This window comes from Typopeltis vanoorti, chromosome 10 (genome assembly GCF_054136105.1).
Source record: "Typopeltis vanoorti isolate ZY-2024b chromosome 10, IOZ_Tvanoo_1.0, whole genome shotgun sequence".
In the NCBI taxonomy this organism is placed as follows: Eukaryota; Metazoa; Arthropoda; class Arachnida; order Uropygi; family Thelyphonidae; genus Typopeltis; species Typopeltis vanoorti.
In genome coordinates, this window is record NC_143558.1 from 64,878,610 (window position 1) to 64,896,270 (window position 17,661).

Consider the following 17,661-nt stretch of genomic DNA (forward strand, 5'->3'; position numbering starts at 1 on the left):
TAGCAAATTCCCCAGTTATTCTTACGTTCTGCAGCTCAGTTCGATTTTTAAAACAGTCAGACCATTCTAAACTCGCAGTAAAGCTTTCACGTTCCTCTTGAAATTTGGTCCCTTTCAATGAGGTAAATATATTGAGAGCTTTTGCTTGAATATTTCCTGTGCTAGGGGGAAGTATCCTTTATTGGTTATAATCCTCAATCCAGAGTGATAGAAGACTTTCCATCTTGATCATTAAATAGCTTCTATTTCAGATAATCAGCATGCTTAAAGAAGCAGTAGCAACTTTTCCTTGTTCTTTGTATTCTTTGCTCTCATTTAATGTAGTGCAAACTGTAGACTCGCTGTATCTCAGGTCTTGCAATCATTGTATTACTAGCGCCACTTTCATGTCTCTAAATGACTTCCATCTTTTCTGCTTGCTGCAGATTGGCGACAAAAAATTTCGCATAATGTAAAAAATTGTTAACTGATTAATCACTCGCTTAAAGTGGGAAATAGTATCATTTCACTCAATCGGGCTAACTGATTGTTGTGCATATCGAATTCATGTTAAGCGAGGTTTTTGTGTACCCTATTTATTTTAAGGTATTCATAGTTTGCAATGCTGTTTGTGACATATCTCTTGTATTTGATCTTTTATGGAGTAATTAATGAGGTAGCCAACATTCATAACTACAAAGTAGTTGCCCATTCTTTAGCTTTTCTGCTTCTAGCAGTAATTTTTCTAGTCTTTTTTTTGTCCTAATAATGACCTGTAGTTGTGTGTGCATGCACACACATACTTTTTTGCTATTAGTTCTATGAGATTTTATGTTCTTAGTCTGCTTATAATGTTTCTCAACAGACCTCCACAAAGGGTTTAAGGCTTGTCTGTCATACAGTTGAGAGAAAGCCACATTCATGCTTTTTATTTTATAAAAATTGCCCAATTGCCTTGTGCTCTACAGCCTCCCTTATGCTTATTATCCAGGATTTGAGGGAATTTTGGTCTAATTCCTCCTTGCTGACCAAGCTTCATGGAAGGACTGTCTACTTAGGTATGGCAAATACCTTGGCAGACTTGCACAAAGTCACACCATCTCAACCGTATGGTATCCCAAAAATACTAACCCACAGTGCTAGAGCGATCTGTTCCAGTCACAGTGCTCTCACTGCTGAACTCGCTCACTTACACCACACCTTTTTAGCCAATGGCTATAATCCTCATAGGATAGAAAAAATACTAAATGCTCTCTAGAAATCCCCCTACCATCAAAACTGTCACCATCCCATACATTCAAGGGACATCTGAAAAGATATCTAGAGTGCTTAATAAATATCAGTTACTCACCATATTTAAATCTTATGTCGAATTGGCAACTCTCATCTATTCACCCAAGGACAGAATATCTTCTTTATCACAACCAGGTGTCTATTATGTACCCTGTTCGTGTAATCAAGCTTACTATGGACAGACAGGAAGAGCTGTGGACATCTGCCTCAGTGAACATAAAAAATACATCCAGCACTGTCATTTATAGCAAGTCAGGTCTAGCAGACCATGCCTTAGATACCACTGCACACAGAGTCAATTGGAAAAAAAAACAAGTGCTACACAGAAGTCATAAGTCAGAGAGATTGTTTTTGGAATCAACAGAAGCCTTGAAACCTCCATGTGCATGGCTGTATAAATTTACCAAAAATTTGGGAGACAGTCATCTTAAGACCTAATTAATGCCTGCTTTCTCCCTCTGTTCCCCCCCCCCCAGCATAGATGGCATCTAATTAGGACTTTAGTCTTTGTGTTGTCCATTGTAATTGTTTAAACCAGTCCCATTGTTATACCAGATTGTTGTTGTTTTGCATATTGTGACAAACGGTTTTTGTGTTCTGAAGATGCTGGATATAATACCAGCGAAATATCAGCACTAAATTTAATAAGTTGTTATTATTTTCTTATCAGTCTGTGTTCTCATTAATACGGCTAAAAATAAATTAACATTTAGTAGACAATGATCTCCATTGGATCATTTTGTTTGTTTAGAAACATGTATAAGAGATGCTTTCCTGAAATGAGAACAGTTTTTGTTTCAGGAAATTCAGAAGAATAAGTTCACAGTTTTGGTAATTATACTGTATGGAATTAAATTTTAGAAATGAGTAATTAAAAAAACAACACTATATTGGTCTGAATTAGGAGAACAATAAAGGCAGAAAAACGAAAGCTATCATAGAGTGAGGAAATCTTGAGCCTGAGCAGATTGAAAAGTGGGGATTACAGGTTTGATAGCTTTTAACAAGTTTTAATAATTGTTTAATGAATAGTTTTAACAGCTTATGGAATTTGTTACTCATACCTTTTTTAGCTCAGCCCATGAGTAGTGATTTCCAGTAAAGATGTTCTCTTTATATATGTGGTGGGTTGGGGGGGGGGGGATCAGATGCTGAACTGGTAGACGCATTTGTGTGTCTCCATAATTAAAATAAAATTTGACATTTCAATCTTTATATCAAAGTCATTCTCAGAAGTCAAGTTACATCAGTACATAATACAGTAGGCTGATATCATATTATGGTTATGTATTGACTATAGCCTGGACTCTGGAACAATTTTTAATTAAAAAAATCCTTAAATACATTGAACATTACGTCAGCAGTTAGCAGTTACCACTTTCCTATAGTGCTGTTTTTTAAATTTCTGTTTGTCGCCCAAGAGTTACAGCATCATTATCCAATTAAATTTCTTTTTCTTCTAGTATCCGACATGCAAGTTATTTCTGTTTCAAAAATTGTTGGATTTCTTGTTTTTCCTGATGCTATGTAGGTGGGCTGTCCAAATCCTGGGGACTTTTAAACCATCATTTAAAATCATCTTTTAAAGTTGAAATTTGATCTAGCTAGTGTAAAATTGTGTATATAAGAATTTTTATACAAAAATACCTTATATACTGATTTTACTGGTAAACAAAATTCACTAAAAATACTTGTGGGTTAATAGAGAAATTTTCATATTTTTTAATTTGGAAATAATATTTTTTGTATATTACTGAATATTGTCACCTCAAAGGATTTTTGTAAAAGAACAAAGGAATGTAAGATAAATTGTCTAAAGAAACCTCTTAGTCACCAGTAATTCTAGATAGATTAAGGTATTAACTAATGACCGGGGGCAACTGCAACCTCGATGGTCAACATTGCAAGGGGTTTCCCACCTTAATGCAACGACCGAAAAAAAGGTGGCAGGTGCATAACAACGTAATACCCAGGGGATTAATACGTAGCAGAACCCAAGTCATCGGAGAGATATAAGAGGGGGTTTGCTACGCCGATTAGTGGTTCCTTGGTCAGCGAGATGTTACGAGGTCACGTGAAGTTACGGGCTCGGGAAGGCGACGAGGGTCGAGTAGTTACCAGGATAAGATGTACGTTATGGTGACGGAGTTTTGCTAATCATCGTAGAAGATGATTCGCAATCGCCAGCAGGACCTGCGTTCCAGCCATTAGATGCCAGTGCGAAACAAGTAATTTAAGTTGTTCCTAGAAGAAAGTAGATACTGGAGTTCATGCCGCCAAGTTCCCGACGCTTGAAAAAAGTAAGAGATCTCAAAAATCCTGCAGAAAGTACCTGTGTTCGTTGCTTACGGTCAGAAGGTAATAGAAAGAAGTGATTTCAGGGATCATTCAGAAAAGACCAGACATCTGTTCAAAGTAAGATCTTTCCTTTGTTTAGCTAGAAATAAGAGGATTGTGATGGTGATTTAATTAAGGGACTTGTTTTATTGAGGACTTTAGGCCTTATGCTGATATTTGAAGTATTTTATATGTGAGAGAAAGTCTGGTTAAAATTTAAGGTGCAGCATCGTGTATTTAATGTTATAGCTATTGCCTAAACCTGCAGAATGTTATGTAAAAATTGATCTGAGTATTACCAAGTTTAATGAGAGAAAATTATAGACCCATGGTCTTACTAGAATTGATTATGATGAACTAAATTGAAAAGTAGTCATTAGTTGTGATTTGAAGCATAGAAGCTAATTTACTTAGTACTTAAAATTGACCCATTGTACATTTCATTGATGTTAAATAAATTGTTCACTTGTTTAAATAACTTGCTTGACTTCTATTTCCAATGCACTACTCATTAATTCGAATCTGTGAGCCTTAAGGTAGATATTGTCACAATTGCATAACAGAAAATTTATGTTGCTAGATATACTTAGAATTAAGAGAGAAAAGTTATTCCGTGTGGTTTACTGTGTGTTATTTTTCGGAGGGAGATTCAACTCCCACCCACGAATTTGGTGGCGCAGCTAGAAACTAAATAAATTTTCCAGATTCAGTTGAGAATAAACACCAGTGGGTCAGACAAAGAGATTGGCTCTGGCCTGAGGCGATTTCTTTGTTCTTTGAGTTTTGCACACGTGAACTTTATATTATTTGCGGCCATAAGTCAGAAGTATAGTAAAGGTTAAGAAGAAAGGTTTAAACTAGATAACTATAGTTTTTACAAAGGCACAGAAGACAAGATATATTTGAAGATTTAAAAACATTTAAAATAACGACATTTTAACAATGGCACAGCCGACAGGATTTAATTCATGCAATTAATTGATCAAAATTGTGAATTAAAGTGAGTTAGTTTTGGTTTAGAATCAGGCAGTTATCAAAAAAAAAAATCTTTTGTGAAAAAGCATAACATTTTTTTGATTAATTCACAACTATGAGTCATCCTACTAGTACAGGCATGGATGACGTTGAGTTCTTTAGAACCATTAATCCACAACAAGTATTTCCACAGTTTTCTGGAAAGGAAACTGATGCCATCTTAGCTTTTTTCAGCTTTGTCGAGGAATTGAGAAAGTTTGGTAGATGGACAGACCTCCAACTTCTTATATTGCTAAGGAGTAAATTAATCGGAAAGGCCAAGAGTTTTCTGTACTCTTCACCAATTTTGAAAGACACCTTGGAATACTCCCAGTTTAAAGAGACCTTAATCTCCCAATTCTCAAGGATAAGAAGTTTGGGCCCCGATATATGGAAATTACAGAGATTTGCTCAGATAGAAAAGGAGACTGTAACAGAATATTATAACAAGTTGTTGACAGTTGCTTATAAGAAGAAAATCATGAATCTTGAGGAATGTTTCCTCGCTGTGAAAGAGAAGGAAGAGATGCTTGGAGACATGCGTCCCGCATCTACTAACAGCAGTATTAACGTAATTAAAGAGGCAAATAATTCCTCTTGCGAAGGTAAGAATGAAAGGGAATCAAGCACATGTAAGGGCAAGACTACCAAAGATCAAAAGGATAGTGAGAGAGAAAGAGAAAGATCAGTCAACGTTAATCAAGTGACTGAAAATGAACCGAACATCCAAAAACAAGTAGGGTTAACAAACATAGAAGTACATTCTATAATAAAACAAGAAGTTGAATGGTTACAACAGCCCTTAGTTGACCGTCTCGATGCTGTACTGAAACAGCTGGCAGCAGTAACTGTGAAGACCTCAGAATCAACTATACATACCTCAAGCAGAGAAAACTAATGAGATGATAAGACAAGAAGTCGAACGGCTACAACAGCCGATGATGGACCATCTTGATACTGTTACGCAGCAGTTGGCAAAGACCTTCGAAGTATCTCTACGTCAATCAGAGAGAAATAATGAACAAGGAGACAGAAGGGAGCCTCCTAGATGTTTCAGTTGCAATAAGATTGGGCACTTAGTTCGCAACTGTGTTAGTAACATGAGACCCTCCAATAGAAATAATAAATATGAGTCGAGGTTTGGACACACTCCTCATAAGTGTGAAGATAAACCATGGAGGAGAGGACAATGGAATCATGAACAACAAAAAGGTCGAAAATGACAATTAAGGGTAAGGTACAAGGATTGCATTGTGATATATTGTTAGATACTGGTTCCCAGCCCTCTGTCATAACGGTCTTGCTCAATGGCTTCTGCAAGTGTACTGAACCTGGTTTTCTCCATAGTGTGGTTTGTTATGGCTAAATCTCAATTTAACTGATAGCATAGTGAACTTTCACAACATGCATTACTGAGTGCTGGTTAATCCTCATGAAATCAGGCAGTCCTGGTTCTGCAGAGACTGCATGTGAATGTTTGGATTGACATTCATCACTGGAAACTACTTCATCAATCCACTGTTTTGCCACTGATGCTCAATGACCAGTGGCACAAGGACTGCTTGTAGGTGGGAATGCTGGTGTTGTTGGATCCATGTTATTAGTGATACACAGCACGTGTGGTTTATGCATGACTGAGGGCAAGTGCATTTTCATCAAAACTGTTAAGAAACATCATTGATATCTATTCCAGCCAATGAATAGATAGAGATGTGCAAGATGAATGGCCTCTACAGTAGCACAGTGGCGAAATCACGTTATCCAATTATATGGTGTAATGTACTATTGATGCAGAAGTGCATGTCTGGATCATCTCCAATCTGTGGTGTGAGGCACCATTCTTGACTTGTAGACACCACTTAATCATAAATGAAATGAATGCCATTCCATTTGGTGTTGGTAAATAGAATCAGCATGTTCATGGTTACACACACCTAACTGCTGATCACAACCATTCTACTCTTTCATTCTACCTGTTCATGCCCACTGGTCGATAACATACAAATGATGTTCATTTCTTTAGGACCATGCCCACTACACAGTTATTCCTACACAAGGAAAGCAGTTAGCCTTGTGCCACGTATATTGTAACAAAACACTATATCTCTAATTATATATTTGGTTTTATCCTTTATCCAACTGTAAGCAAACAAAGTTTGCACCTGAAGTACTTTCAGGACTGGAGCAACTCGTGGTAAAGGTGGTATAAGTTCTCATCACTTCCCTTAATATCTCCCATAATGCAAAGCACATCTCCATGTATAATGCTATGCATTAAGGGAAGGGTCACTGCCCAGACTGGATTCGACCTTTATTGACTGTTTAAGTGCAGGCCAATTCCCTAAACTCGTGCGATCCCCCAGATCGCCCAACAATGAGCAACCCGAAGGATCAAAAACTCAGCTTTATTCCCCTCAGTAACAGGCTCACCCCGTCACTGAGAAGAACTGTCAGCATTGCCTCTTCCCAGTGGCAGGCTTGCCTCGCCACTGAGCAGAGCCGCTGAGATTTCACATGAGGGATAACAGCAATAGCCGTGCCTCAGTTAGCTTCATGGGCTACTGTATTGCCATTCATTATGCTGTTGCTGCCACCCACACCACCACCTGGGTAGCAGCAACAGCCGTGCCTCAGTAAACTTCATTGGCTACAGCATTGTTATCCAGGCATCCAACTGGTTTCAACCTAGAGGTCTCGTCAGTGGGAGCCTGACCCAGAGGTGGTGATACTAAGGTGGAAGTAATGGAGAAATCATATTTACCTATATGAGTTGCCAAAGGGTGTCATACCCTATTATTAAAATTCTCTGGATTAGAGATAAGTTTATGGAAGTTTTTTCACTTGGCTATGCTACTAATTATATATTTGTTTTTATCCTTTATCCAAGTGTAAGCAAACAAAGTTTGCACCTGAAGTACTTTCAGGACTGAGGCAACACATGGTAAATGTGTTATAAGTTCTCATCACCTGCCTTAGTATCTCCCATAATGCAAAGCACATCTCCTTGCAGACATGTATAATGCTATGCATTAAGGGGTCTGGCTTCCACTGATGAAACCTCAATAAAGGTCGAAACCAGTCTGGGTAGTGACCCTTCCCTTAATGCATAGCATTATACATGTCTGCAAGGAGATGTGCTTTGCATTATGGGAGGTACTAAAGCAAGTGATGAGAACTTATACCACCTTTATCACAAGATGCCCAGTCCTGAAAGTACTTCAGGTGCAAACTATGTTTGCTTACACTTGGATAAAGGATAAAACTAAATATATAATTAATAGCATAGCCAAGTGAAAAAAAACTTCCATACACTATATCTCTATAAAACTTTTCTGGCTTTTTTTGAGAACAAAAAGCCAGTATTTGTGCCTTTTTGTTCTCATAATCAGCTGTATAACAAGTACCCAGAGTTGGCCAAACATTTCAGAAACACCCTGTATATTCAAAGTGTTTGCCTCACTGACATATGTAATATAGTAAATTTCTTCTCTCTCTCCCTAGGTGATGCTTTGTATGTTCCAGAAGTCAGTAGTCCAACAGATACTTCAAATTTTGATGTAGATGAAGCGGACTTGAAAGCTGCAGTAAGTAAGAAAGAAAAATAAATAAATTTCTTATGGATTTTTTCTTTTTGTAGCCCATATTTTAAATGAGCTTGCTGATTCATGTTATAAAACTGTATTCATTATATTTACATAATTCTCCTGACATTTTACTGAAGATGGAGCATGCTGTTTCATTTTTGATATCAGATGAAATGAGCACAGCTAATTTACCAGATTTTACAGTGACTGGTTTTTTTTCTGTGTTCTGTATTCCATATATTTAACTTGCCTATGCTTTGATTAATGGAATAGTCTTTCATCAGCATAAATAATTTCTTGTCTGTATCCTGAAGTGCTTGCCTCTGTCATAAGCTCTGTCAGAGGTTATAATAGTTCAAAATAGTATTTTATGACTAAAATGCCTGTTAACTTTCTTGCAGATTTCTTACATGGGATTAGAAAACTCTGTGGAGTATCTCCAATTATAGTAGTCCAAAATATGTACCCCTCCCCTTTTTTTTTGATATTTAAGATGCAAAAATGAATTCTCAAAGCAAATTCAAGTCACACACGTTCATAAAACTTCATTTCTTCTGTTTTTAACAATATATATATATATACATACTGCTCGAAACAATTAGATGATATTTTCATTTTCTTGTAAATTATAACGTTATAAAAATAATTTACAAATGTAATATATTTATTTTAAAATATTCTTAATATACAACAGTGTAGAAAATACAACTGCGTATTTATTACAAATTCGCAATAAATTTGTAATAAATACAAATTACAAATTTTGTTATCATGTTAAGACTTCATGATTAATCATGTTAAGACTTGTCGAAACGATCGATTCAAGAGCTCGAAATTGCTCTCACAGAAGAATAGGGAAATATCCCACAAGAACTGTTTGATCATCTTATGCGGTCCATGCAATCAAGATGTACCGCTGTTTTGACTGTTAATAGAGACCATATGCCTTATTAAAAATTAACAGAAGCATTTTTTGCTATTCTTGTTGTTATTCTAGTTAAAATCATTTCACACTGAAATGTATAATTTGTTAAATTTGTAATAAATATTGATTATTTAAACAATATCTCATCAATTACACCCTATCCATAAATAAGAAATATTTATTTGTGTATAAATTACCCAATAGTTATAATTATTTGCAGAAATTTATAATTATCCGACAGAATCTAAAATATTGTCTGATTGTTTTGAGCAGTGTGTGTGTATATATATATATATATATATATAAAAGGGGGTGCTTAAGGGTCAAAGCTGTATAACTGAGAGGAGACCTCCACATAGCCTTTAAAGGAATGCGGAGAACCGACCAGGGCTTCTGACCTAATGTCCAATCCTCACCTTCTCGTGGTGCACCCTGTTGGGTATCTACTTTGATACTGAACGAACGAGGATGGGCTGGCAATTTGGGATTTAGCCGACCAAATTGTATTCTTATTGGTTAAACCAAAATAAAAAAATGATGGTACAACATGACAAAATTTCATGCCGGCTGGGGCGTCGCCCGGTTAAACAAGGCCCCCGTTATTTTCGCCAGGGAACCAGGGCGAACAGCGAAAAGTCAGCTACTGGAACAAATCTGAAAACAAACCCCAACTCAACATCACCAGAGTTAAAGATCGGTACTATCAACGTAAGAAGCCTGAATGGCAAAGAAATGGAGCTAGCTGAGGAATTAGATAAGTACCAGATCGACATAATAGGGGTGACTGAAACAAAAAAGACCAAAACTGGTGAGATCTTTCTGAGCAATAAATACAAAATGTTATATTCAGGCAATGACAATCAAGGAAAAGAAGGAGTAGCCATAGTATTCAACACAAAATACGAGGCTAATCTTCTTGAATGGCAGTCAGTCTCAAGTAGAGTAATGTGGGCAAATATGAGAATGGGGAACTGGACAATGAGACTTATTTGTGCCTATGGTCCCACAGAAGGTTCTACTAAAGTAGAAGTGGAGGAATTTTTTGAGGCTTTAGAAAAAGCAACTGACACAATGAAAAAGGAAAAGTTGGTCCTTGTTGGGGATCTAAATAGTAGAGTAGGAAATGATTGTGAGACATACAAAAATATTTTGGGAAAATTTGGAGAAAAGAGCAAAGCTAATAATAATGGCAAATATCCGTTGGATTTCTGCTCAGGACATGGACTGGTTATTACTAACACCATGTTCCAACATAAAAATGTGCACAAATTCACATGGAGAGAAGAGGCTAGGAATAAGAAAAGTCTCATTGACTATGTTATTGTTGATAGTGATGTTTTCTCCCTGGTGCAGGACACCAGAGTGTACAGAGGATTTGAAATTGGAAGTGATCATTATTTAGTCTTGAGCAGGATAAAATTGAATTTCATATTGAAAAGAATAACATGTAAGAAAGTTTTAAAGCGAATAAAAGTTGAGCAGCTCTCAGATGTAAACTGTAGACTAAAATACAGAAATATTATTGAAAAGAAAATGAAAGAGTTTGAGAACAGGAATCAAACCTTGGAGATTCAGTGGCAAACTCTGAAGGAAACATTGATTGATTCTGCCAGAGAGGCATGTGGTGAGGTTGTCTGTAAGGATAAAAAAAATCAGAACTCCCTGGTGGACACAGGAAGTTAAAGAGGCAGTGAAGGAAAAGAAGAAAGCATATCAAAAGTTCCTGGCAAATAAGTCAGCTTTTACTCTTACAGAATACAGAGACAAATGTAAGAAAGCTAAACAGTGTGTAAAACTAGCTAAACAAAAGTCATGGGAGGACTTTGGCAAGAATATAGAAAATAAATATCAAGAAGGTGGCAAAATATTCTGGAGGTTGTTGAAGAAGCTTAGGAATGGAGGAAAGAGTGGTGTAAAAGGAATTAGAGATGATAAAGGTGAAATGAAAACAGGAGAAAAAGATATCCTTGAAGTATGGAGTAATTACTTTGAAAAACTGCTAACTGAAACAAGCAGTGATGACAGCACAGTGATAAAAAACACTGACCAGGCATGCAGTCAGGAATACATATCCATACTTGAAGTAGAAAAAGCCATCAAAGGCTTGAAATGTGGAAAGGCAGCAGGAGTAGATGATATTCGACCAGAAATGCTGAAGTATGGTGGTATAAGAGTCTTACAGTGGCTGCACTGCATAGTTCAGAAAGCCTGGACAGAGGGACGAATTCCCGATGATTGGAGTAGAGCTCTCATAGTACCCATATATAAAAAGGGAAATAAAACTGAATGTGAGAATTACAGAGGTATTTCCCTACTGAGTGTTCCTGGCAAGATCTATGCAAGTATACTTGAGAAACGGTTGAGAAGAATTGTGGAAGAAAAGCTTGGTGAAGAACAAGCTGGATTCAGGCCAAATAGAGGCTGTCAGGATCAGATCTTCACTTTACGACAAATAGTCGAGAAAGCATGGGAATATAACAAAGATCTGTATTTAAGTTTTGTCGATTTGGAAAAGGCATATGACAAGGTGCCAAGAGAGAAGCTATTCAATACGCTGCAGTTATATGGTGTCAATGGGGCATTATATCAAGCAATACTTAGTCTTTATTTGAGTTGTGAGTCAGCAGTTAGAATTGAAGGAAGTACAGGAAGATGGTTTAATGTTAAATCTGGTGTGAGACAAGGATGTACATTATCCCCTCTGTTATTCATTATCTATATGGATCACATTATGAAGGAATGTGGTATTAAACCTGATATCAAAATTGGAGATGTTAATGTCAGCTCTTTGCTTTATGCGGATGATGTTATACTTCTAAATAAATCCGCTACAAGTCTGCAAGATTCTCTGACTAAATTGAATAGCTGTTGTAATAGATATGGTATGAAGGTCAGCAATAAAAAGACAAAGACAATGAAAATAGGCAGAATCATTGAAAATGTCAACTGTGTTGTGAATGGAGAACCTGTGGAACAAGTAAAACATTTCAGCTACTTAGGCACAATTTTTACTGAAGATGGTAAACTAAATATAGAAATAGACAACAGAATCAGCAAAGCTGGTATCGTGGGAAGTCAATTGAATAAATTCATATGGAATAAGAAAGAAATTAGTCGGAACACTAAATTAGCTGTATACAAGACTGTGTTCAAACCAATTTTAACTTATGGATCTGAGAGCTGGGTCAGAAGTAAAACACTTGACCAAAGACTAGAGACCGCAGATATGAGAGTCCTGAGAAAGATTAGAGGCGTGAACAGATGGCATCAATGGCAATATCATATTAAAAATGAGGATATTAGGAAAGAACTTGACATTGTCAGCATCCAGGAATGCGTTAGCAGAGCTAATCTCAGATGGTATGGTCACTTAAATAGAATGGGAGAGGAAAGATTAGCAAAACAAGTGTTCTCTGCCAGGTTGGCAGGAAAACGACCCAGAGGAAGACCAAGATATAGGTGGATTGATACGGTACAAAGTGCCTTAGACGATAGAAATATAAGATCTGATAATGTTGGAGTCTTTTCAAGTAACAGACTGATTTGGAGGAAAATTGTAGATAGGAAGTTAGTAATGATGTAATTTTTTCATGTAGTACTGTCATATCCTGTACACCCCTTGAGGGTACATGGCAGGAATTTGATGATGATGATGATGATGATGATGATATATATAAAAGAACAATTTTACAATTTTTTTGGCAACATTTTCTGTATAAACAGCTAATTTTCTGCACTCAGCATTTGTCTATAATTAATGCCTGCATCTCTCACACTTGGGTAAACAAAATTTACACATTCAGTATGTTGCACAAAAGATGCAATGGAGAAAGTATTCATTTTTTAAGGAATTTTCTTTAGTTTTCTCTAGTGCTGCATTATAACTTTAATAATAGTGTAAAACTAACCTGTAGCAGTCATTAGTCAGTAAATGGCCAGTTGTAATATGTAAGGATCAAAGGAATAGTTTGTTATAGTAAATTTCTTTTATTATAATGTTGATGCTATGAGTCTTTTTTTGGCAGGTTGCTATAGTGAGTGAATTTGATGAAACAGTGTTTGCTTTAGTGGAAATTGATTACAAGAAATTACTTCACAATATGTTTTGTTTCTAAGCTGCTTTGCAAGATATGAACTTAATACTTTGTCACCATGCTAGTGGGCATATTTAGGTTTAGGTGTGTTGGGTTGTACTCAATAAAATGAATACAGCACAGAGAAATAATTAAACGGCAGGTTTAATCATTCTGATATTTCATCTCTGTCACAGACATATATTCAAGAAAACTATTAAAATTGCAATAACACACACAAAAATAACAATAAGTGAAATTAGATTATTTTAAGCCTAAAGTCCTGTCAGCAGTGCTCTCTATAGGTCCTATTGGCTAGCCTCAGGAGAGCACTGCTGAGCAGGAGGCCTAAGAATTCCTGTTTCCCAAATCTTGGGAAGTTTAACACCACCATATTTATTTAGATTAGACTGTTATTTTTAAATCTGCTGCTGATTCTAAACTAAAAGGTTAGAACTTGTAAGAATTCAACTAAAAGTTAAACTAAAACTTAGAACTTTAAAGAAGTATAATCTCTGCACTGCTTTCAAGCTTCATTTGAAGCTGGACCTGCCTTCTCCACCCTCCTAAGGATCCACTTCCTCCCCTCTGTGGTCCAGGTTTACAAGGTTTGTTGTTCATGTAATTTATTATATAATTCTCAAATTGGGAGATCTCTTTAACACAAGAAATACACCTACTGCCACAACTATGATCTGTCAGGTCTAGCTGATCATGTCTTGGATACCTTGCACAGGATCAGATGTGGGGAGGAGAACTGTGATGCTTTTTCACAACAAATACAAACTTGAAAGACACTTTTGAGAATCAGCAGCAGATTTTTTTAAAAAAAGCCAATAATTAAATAAATATGGGTGTGTTTAACTTTCCAAGAGTTAGTGTTTAATTCTTTATCCATCTGAATAAATGTTTTAGAACTATTCTTTGGCCTTCCCCCTAACAACACTCATACAGTCAGGATTTCAGGCTTAAAATAATCTAATTTCTTTCACTTATTGTAGTGTGCCAATATTAAAATTGTAGTATTACAATTTTAATATTGTATTCCTGAAGATGTGTCTGTCACAGACGAAATATCAGAACGATTAAGACTTTCTGTTTAATTAATTCCCTGTAGTGTATTTGTATTAATTCCATTAAATTGTGCATGCCAGTGGGCAGTAGTATTTATTGTCTCTGCTTAGAATTCACTTTTGGATTAATGTTTATTTAAACTCTCCTATTGACAGTTTGCTATCTCGAATAAACATGTTTTGGTATTTTAATCATCCATCTTTAGAAAATGAACTTTACTTCTATAGAGTGCATCTTCATATTTGCTATCCAATTATGTTTTAAGAGTTTATTTTGTATTCATTTTCTACATTACAATTTGTCTTTTCTTCATTTTTTATTTATTTTTATTTTTTTATATTTTAATTAGCTTTTTTCCCTATATGCTCAAGTTGTTTTATTGTTCAAATAAGGGTTTCATTGAATCTTCCCACATCCAAGAACTTCACTCAGTGTCTACAAGATTTATCTAAAAAAAAAGAGCAAATTTTTTAGATAAAGTGATGTAAAGATTTAAGTGTAAATCTTCTCTCTCTCTCTCTCTCTACACTTCACCCCCCCCCCCACCAGACTGTTGTGGAGTTTTTCCTACTTGGCTAATCAAATAAGAGTAATAATCACTATATTTGATCTACAGCTTCTACGAAACCATCTGGAAGCACAAAATCCAAGACACAACACATTACCTGATTTTAAAGGGATGTCTTCATTTTATATTTATTATTTATAGCTCATAATGCAGTTATATCAGAAAAGTTCTGATAAACACTTAGAACAAAAATGATATTAAAGCAACTGATATAACCACAAACATGGGAGTTGAAACCCTTTAACCACCATGTTTCACCAAATTGTAATAATTTGTTCTTTTTCTTTTAGAATATATATGAAGACATATCAGTCATGTCAATTCCTTCATGGTGATTATCACAACTTTCAGCACACCCTCGTAGATCCTCCTTTATGCAAAGGAATTATTTTGCCCTCCTTCCACTCTCTTGGGACTTTGTCAGAACCAAGACTAAAATTTAGCAGCCTAGTCAATGGCATTGCCAGTTCCCCTGCATATTTTCTTAAAATGCAAGTTGATATCCCTTCCAATCCACAGCTGTATTTGTATTCAGATTCTGCAATATCAAAGTACCTTAAATTCATCAACCTCTCTTATCAAATCAGTCCCTGTCACAATAATATCTTCACTTGGATGATATACTCTTGCAAAATGATCACTTAGTAGCTCAACAATTTTGCCTACCTCTGTTATCTCTCTACCATCAACCCTCATAAAGTTATCCTTCTATAGTCATGCTTCCTCCTGCTTACCATATAAAAAAAAATTCCGAGATTTCCTTTTGCCTGTTTGGCTGATGTCTTCTCATCTGATTTTGCATTTCTTACCATGCTGGTAACCTCTCTCCTTATATGTACCCTCCACAATAATTTTTACCCCCTGGTCTCATGCTTAATGATATTATTCATCCATTAACTCCTACCCAATTTACCCTCATGACCTCGGGTATACAGTGTGATATTGCTTCCTCCAGATATTCTTTACTATCTCCCATGCTCTATTAGATCTTTATACCATGGTACTTCTTCAAGCTGCCTCCTAAGAGTATCATAATCACCTGTTTGGTAGTTCCACATATACTCTTATATATTCTTACTCTTTCTTAAGTGGAATTTCCATGTTTTGCTACCTCGCAATTCATGACCACATGATCACTTTCCCTATCCTGAGTCCCCTCCGTAACATTCTGCTTCAAGTAATTATCTCTCAGTAAGTGTATAAATTCTATTTCCTTTCTTCCATGGTGATTATTCCTCCTTTCAATCTATGTCTCCAAAGTTGAAATCCCCCATAATAATTATCCGACTTGTACTCATTGTATTAATCTGGCATGTCCTCCACATCATCCCTGGCCTATAGAAGCAATCAATTTTAAATTTTGGCCTATTTGGCCTTGATCTTATGCCAGATTGACTCTAAAGAACTGCTATCTGCCTGACTAATCTTGTTGGCTGCAATTCATCTGTTGTCAGCGGCAGTATCCCCTCCCCCTCCTATCCTGTCTACTCTATCCTCCCTGAAAATACTAAATCCATCATATTCTATCCATGTAACTATGTCATACAACCGGCCATTTACTGACTAATGACCGCTACAGGTTATTTTTCATAACCTGACATATATGACATAATATATTTCATATACGACATAATAGGTTACACTATTATGTCATATGTTAACTAGATCTCAATAATGTCTGTAACTTTTGGTGAGGTTGCACTAACCAATGCCAAAAACTTTTCCCTCTTATTCCTGATGCTTCTAACATTAGTGTATAGAAACTATAGCATCGCTTCCCTCCCCCTTTACACCCTGAATTGAGTACCCCCATTCGATATTTCATTGTCTGAGTACCCCCATTCTATATTCCATTGTCTGAGAGACTAGATTCCTCATTTTTTGTTCATTCAGACATGCATTTGCTTCATAGGTACTTCACACACACACACACACACACTCGTCTGCATCTGCCCAATGTTTTAGTTTTCCTACCTTTGTGTTTCCAATAATCATAATAGTACATATACCTTTGTGCTTGACTTAAGTGGCATAAATGAGTTACATATTTCTAAAGTTAAATGTTTTTGAATATACCAAATGACTTGCAACACTCTACTAGAAGTAGAGCTGCCAGTGCATGCATTGTGATTGTGGTATATGATATGATACTGTGCATTTCTAACTGTTGGGATATTCTGAATACAAATGTAAAATTTGAATATGAAAAGGATTTCAGAATATACATATCAATCCATCAGTTACACCTATGATAAGGCAAAAATTTATGTCACATATCCAAGTGTAAATCTGGGTCTGGCTCCTACTAATGAGGCCTCAATAAAGGTCGAAACCGGTCTGGGTAGTGGCCCTTCCCATAATGCTTAGCATTCACCCCATGTTGGACAAATGGAATTTTTAGACCCCCACTGCTTAATTTGTTCATTAATGATATAGGAAAGGATCTGAGAGGAACTGTTCAGTTATTTTCTGATGATGCAGAGTTGGGTAGAGCAATAGTTAATACAGGTGATGTCAAAATTTTGCAAGATGATTATGCATTTTGGGGTGAAAAGATTACCAGCTGTATACCACGTTGATGGAACTGTACTCCAGGAAATTGACAAAAACCAGAGATTTGGGAGTGTTGGTGGATAGGGAGTTGAAGTTGATAGGGCATGTGGCTAAAGTAGCTCATCGGATTACTTGGTTACTATAGAATACTTTGACGAGCAGAGACAAGCAATTTATAATACCTTTTTATCGAGCCTTGATAAGACTACATCTTGACTACTCTGTGCAGATCTGGTCACCGAGGTTTCTTGGCAATAAGGA

At 36.2% G+C, this 17,661-nt stretch overlaps 1 protein-coding gene across 3 annotated transcripts in view; it reads left to right on the forward strand.

Annotated features, from left to right (window-relative positions):
* The window catches only part of LOC150102474 (serine/threonine-protein kinase Genghis Khan-like), a 550,831-nt gene that overhangs the window by 207,294 nt on the left and 325,876 nt on the right, over positions 1-17,661 (forward strand). For all 3 annotated transcript variants that reach the window (XM_090399333.1, XM_090399335.1, XM_090399334.1), the window contains exon 9: positions 8,125-8,207. In XM_090399333.1, the coding sequence (XP_090255459.1) occupies positions 8,125-8,207 (83 nt within the window). The remainder of the gene's footprint in view (positions 1-8,124; positions 8,208-17,661) is intronic.